At 41.9% G+C, this 5,430-nt stretch overlaps 1 protein-coding gene across 1 annotated transcript in view; it reads right to left on the reverse strand.

The window, feature by feature from the left end:
* Window positions 1–186: 186 nt before the first annotated feature.
* The window catches only part of arhgap4b (Rho GTPase activating protein 4b), a 44,347-nt gene continuing 39,103 nt past the window's right edge, over window positions 187–5,430 (reverse strand). Inside the window, exons 22-24 of the mRNA XM_008301346.1 lie at window positions 5,120–5,227; window positions 3,890–3,992; window positions 187–3,032 (exon numbers count right to left, since the gene is read on the reverse strand). Of these exons, the coding sequence (XP_008299568.1) occupies window positions 2,817–3,032; window positions 3,890–3,992; window positions 5,120–5,227 (427 nt within the window). The 3' untranslated portion in view covers window positions 187–2,816. The remainder of the gene's footprint in view (window positions 3,033–3,889; window positions 3,993–5,119; window positions 5,228–5,430) is intronic.

The following is a 5,430-nucleotide window of genomic DNA, read 5'->3' on the forward strand; positions in this document are numbered from 1 at the left end:
GTTTCTATGATTCCAGTTCTAGGAGTCACTGGAAACTCAAGACTGTCATCATGTACCTGGTCTCTACAGGTGGATGTAAACTTTTGGTCACAGCAGTATGAACAGAGCTGGACGTGAGTAGAAACGTGGTGATGAGGTCGACTCCAGGACCGACTCATGCTGCAGCTTAAACACACAGACAGCCGCTCAATCATTCATCACTTCTTTATTATATTCATATTTTTTAACCACATATACAGTTGGACACAGTAAATTCAGTGACATCATCAAACAGTGATCCAGAATAACAGGGTGTTTTAATCATAGAAGCAGAGTCAATCATGGTCATCAGAATTAAAAATAATAATAAAAAAAAAAGAATCTACTTCTATGTCTCCGATATTGAAACAACAACAGAGGGGAGATGCTGCATGTGAGAACATTTCAAATGCTTTTGGAGTCAAAGTAATCGCACAGCTCGCTGCAGAAATCCTGAAACGCGTCTGAATGGGAACCCGTGGATGGCGCTCAGATATAGAAAGGGGGGAGGCCGGAACGTGTGGATGGACGAGACGAGAGAGTTTCAGTCGCTGCGTTTCACAGTTTTAAACCAGAGGAAGTCGCCGACGCCTCTCCTCCGACTCGGGGGGCCGCTTTGGCTCTTGAGACTCGGGCACAGTTTCCAGCTGAGGAGAGCAAGTCAACCAAAGACCTGAGGGGAGAAACTCTCGCTTATTCCATCTGAAGCCAAACCTGAGTTAGCCTGTCTTTAACTCTGCAAAAGCCCTGAGATTTGGCCTGCTCGTCAGGCCTGGTGTCACATATGAAGGGGAATGTGTGTTTTCCATGTGTGTGTGTGTGTGTGTGTGTGTTTTCTAACACTGCATGCTGCTATGCAAGAAACAAAACTGCTTTAATCCAGCCGACACATGTGGAAGTCCAGAGCGTCCAATACACAAATAAATAACTGAAAAATAAATAAGAGTTTGAACAAGTTGTGTAAAATATATAAATGATGCAGTAATTTGTTAGAGAATTAAGAAAATCATTAAAACTCCTCATTATGTAACGCTACTTCATCACTTATTCTTTTATAGTGAAGCTTTCAGTCCTGTTTGTTCGTCTGTCTGTCAGCCAGATCGTGCAAAAACTACCAAGCTGAATTAAATGAAACTTGTTTTAGAAGTGGATCATGGCCAGAAGAAGAAGCCATTTAATTCTGGAGCACATCCAGAGCACTTTCTTTAAAAGTATAAGACGGAGCATTGACCTTGGTGGAGGACTTTGGGCCTAAAGTGCCCTCATACTTTCAAAATTCCTTTTTTTAAAATGTTTAACTGATAATGCTGTTTTTCTTTCATTTTTATTCTACAGCGTCACTTTTAATGACAATGGCTCCGCTTCCTTACCTTTTAGCTAATTACACTACGCCTGTCTACTGCTGCCAGAATTAGCCGATTAGCTGCTACCAGCTAACGCAAAAACAGCGTCAAGTTACCTCTAAATCGACTGCTGCCTTAAATAAACACAGAAACTAACATTTCCTGTTATTAATTTCAGCAACAAGGCTGCGCATGCCGGCTGCTTAGCGGGCTAGCTTGCTAGGCGGCGCTGTGAGCTTTAGCATTTTTAAATTAGCATCAACGTAAAGCGACAGTGCAAAATAAGAAATACAGATAGCGTTCGTCTGTATCACTCAATCCAACTAATGCTAATAATGCTCCACTTTGGTGCTCAAAAATAATTTATTAAAAATAATTTAATCATAAAGTTCACATACTAGCCTAGCCGGTTAGCCTGCTAGCTACGTAGCATTACAGCCCTGTTAACGGCTTAATTAATTAATTGCAATTTGGCCAAGTGTAATATTCAAAGTGTAGGAGCTGCAGTTTTTTTGAAAAAGGCTAAATTTGGCACAAAATACCATCATGCACATGTACAGGAACGTGTTTGTTTGGGTTTATTTTATATTCGTTTCAGTGGAAATGAATATAAAATACAATTCTTCTCAATAGCTGTCCAAATAGCTGTAATATGTTTTTTTCTGCACATTTTTCTGTGCAAGAAAATACCAACATGAAATAATATGCATTTTAAAAAAGCATTTAAATTCAAACAAATAGTTGAGTAAAATGATAGGAATGATGAAATTAGATGCCATAACGAGCGTTTTTAATAATTTCTTCAGTTATCTGTTTGGCTCAATTACATATTTTACACAATTTATTCACGTCATTACTTATGTCATCATGTTTTTTTAAATACTGAACACTTTGGGCTCCGTAAACATCTTCCTGGATCACTTTTTTATTTTTTTAATACTATATGTGGAGTTTAAACCTATCAGGTCTTATCAATGTGAAATAAAAGTGAAGAGTAAAAGATGTGAAGGCACTCCTAGACACAGGCCCCAGATCAGTTTTCTTTTCAAAATAAACCTCCGGATTGTGAGCTGATCTCAGACCTGCCACTAGGGGGCAGCTTAAGTCTTTTGTTGTTGTTGATGTACAGTAAGTATCATGGCAACCACTTTTAAAGGTCAGTCTGGTGATATCACTGCTGAAGTCACATCCCTGATTCTCCAACAAACTGCAAAAGCCTGGAGAACAAAAAAAAAACCAAAAAACTGAGCAGAACATGAAAAAAAAAATTTAAAAAAAGACCAAACCCAGCTGGAGAACAGACACACTGGACGTACAGTAACACGGCACCGAGACTAGTGGCACTATGAGATGGCAGAGACGCAATTATTATCATACAAGTGTCAAAAAAATAAATCTTCACCGGATGCGCCGGCGGCATCGGCGTGATAATCGTCGTCACTCTCAGTCCACCGGTCAGAACAGAGCTCGTCCTCTGAGACCGAATCCTACTTTTTTGGCAGCGGGGGCGTTTTGAGGGATCGCAGAGGAGGATGAGGAGGAGGAGGAGGAGGAGGAGGAGGAAGATGGAGCGGGAACAGCGGCGGCGGCGGCGAGGCCGGACGGCTGCAGCGGCGGCTGGCGAGACAGGAGCTCCTTGAACACCGAGTTCATCTGCCGGCTGATCATGTCCTGAGAGACAAAGAAGAGGGTCAAGAAAACGTGGCAAAACCTAGTCTGTAAAAGTCTGACCCTGATGGAATGTTTTAGGTCATTTGTCACAATTTAAGTTTATAGTTCAACGAGAACAACAAGCAACAACAAAGAGTAGGAAGCCAGTGGGGAGTGAGGTGGACATTAATGCTGTTGACTGTGTGTCCAGTTTGAGCTTGTCTGAACTGAGATGTTGCAGAGGAGGTGATAAAATCCTGTCATTTTTCTAGGGACCATCTCCCTTCTGTAGCTCAGACGGGAGATAGAAAAGGCTGCCATGTAAGAAGGAAGTTCTGCCTCTAGGAGCAGAACCTTAAAGCTGCTGATCACATGGACAAAGAAAAGGCCTTCTGGAGGAAAGTTCTGCAGTCAGAACAACAATTTTGGCCACAAATACCAGAAACATGTTTGGAGGAGAGACAGTGAGGCCTTTAACCCAAAGAACACCAAGCATGGCGGTGGCAGCATCATGCTCTGAACTGGATCTTTACACAAAGTAAATGGAACAATGAAGAAGGAGGATCACCTCCATGTTCTTCAGGAAAACCTGAAACCATCAGCAGAAGGTTGATCTTGGACACAGTTGGATGTTCCAACCAGACAATGAGTCCAAACACACATCAAAGTGTTCAATCAGGCAAGTGTCACGTACTAAAACCAATAACAATTCACAGGAACGACAAAAAAAGACGTCTGTACGTTAAATTTCCAGCGTCAGCACATGAAAGCAGAACTCAGTAACTTCACACATGAGCTGCTGGTCGTGTGGAAGTCAGACGTGCTGCAAAAGTAAGACTTCAAAGTTTAAGGCGCAACACGAGGGCCGAGCTACGAACCTTATCGATGGGCGGTCTGTCTGCCTGAACGAACGGAGGTCTGTCCGGCGGTCTGAAGCCTCCTTGTCTCACAGTGTCCAGAGTGTGTCTTCGCTCGTGAGACCTGGAAAAACATTAAACACAACTTTATTCATACAGCAGAGTTTACAAAGACAAGCGGATAGTAGAACAGTTAAAGCACCAAATCCAAAATATCAAATTAAGAAAAAAGAAAGAGTAGAATGAAAGGAAATAGATTGTAAATAGAATAATAATGCATTAAACAAACATACTAAACTAGAATAAAACAAATACAATAGAGTACATCACATACATCGTCCGTCACTGTAAAGACTAAAGTTCGGAGATATAACGCTGCAACTCGTAACAGATCGAAGCTTAAATTTCTGTCACACTATGTCAGGAATGCGATTTCCATCCTTTCGGTGTTTGTATACGCCGACGATACGTGTCTTTCCAGCTGCTAAATGCGTCACTGTGTTCAGCAGCTAACGGCTAACTTTGTCTGTCTGCTGATTGGTTGTGGTGGGCAGGTGGTCTACGGGGGGTTTTCTGGAGATTTCTACTTGTGAGTGTGAACCGAAACAGAAACCCTGCAGGCCACAAAACCAAACCGAAGAATTAAAACACACTGAAAGGTGTTGCAGTGTTGAGAGGAACTGCACATAAGAATAATATTCATTGTTTTTGTCAGCACAGGCAGTTATCACGGAAATAAGCCAAACAGACAAACTTCTTTATCATTGTGTCTGAGTTTAGGAACTGTAACAGTGAGGCAGTGCTGCCACCTAGAGGTCACAGTGGGAATTACAAAACACTTTAGGTTTAAAAAAAACTTCAAACTGTTTGAGAAAGTCCAACGATTTCAGTGCTTCAGCGAAAAAAATGAACAAATTCAACCGTTTCTAATTCAGCCCTACGTCACTAACGAGCTAAGAGATGATGTTGTGTGTTCCTTTGTCCGTTATTTACCGTTGTTGTTTTGATAAGTTTGAACTTTGATTTTTGTCTCCATGCTGGCCCTCCACCAGCCATGCTTCCAAACATTTAGAAAAAAACATCAAATAACAGAAAATCTCATTTCACTTTGAAGCTACGAGGCATTTTGTAACTTCTCATCACAATTTCAGTTCATAGCGTTGGGAAACAACTAAAGAGGAGGTTTTTGGTTCTATCTATCTAACTGATATGAATTAGTGATACGACACTCTGTCGGTGCTTCAGACTCACACTGGCAGGTGTCTTGTGGCGGGGGAGGTTGGCGGCTTTCGATTGGGGCTCCCCTCGCTTCCTCTCTGTCGCCCCGGCAACGAAGCGCTGTCGCTGTTCACCCGCATCCTGTCAAGACGGAAACTTTTCAACTTTGCCTTTACGAGTGTGAAAGTAAAATAGCTGAGCTCGTGTGTGTCTGTCAGCATCTGTTGCAGTTTACATCCATGTTTGTTCAGATTCGCTCAACATACGAAGTGAAGACTGCTGAATAAGAACAACAAAAAGGGAATTATTCCACCTCAGCTCATCAGGGGACTTCTGCTCAACCA

This window comes from Stegastes partitus, unplaced genomic scaffold (assembly GCF_000690725.1).
Source record: "Stegastes partitus isolate 25-593 unplaced genomic scaffold, Stegastes_partitus-1.0.2 Scaffold1662, whole genome shotgun sequence".
NCBI lineage: Eukaryota > Metazoa > Chordata > Actinopteri > Pomacentridae > Stegastes > Stegastes partitus.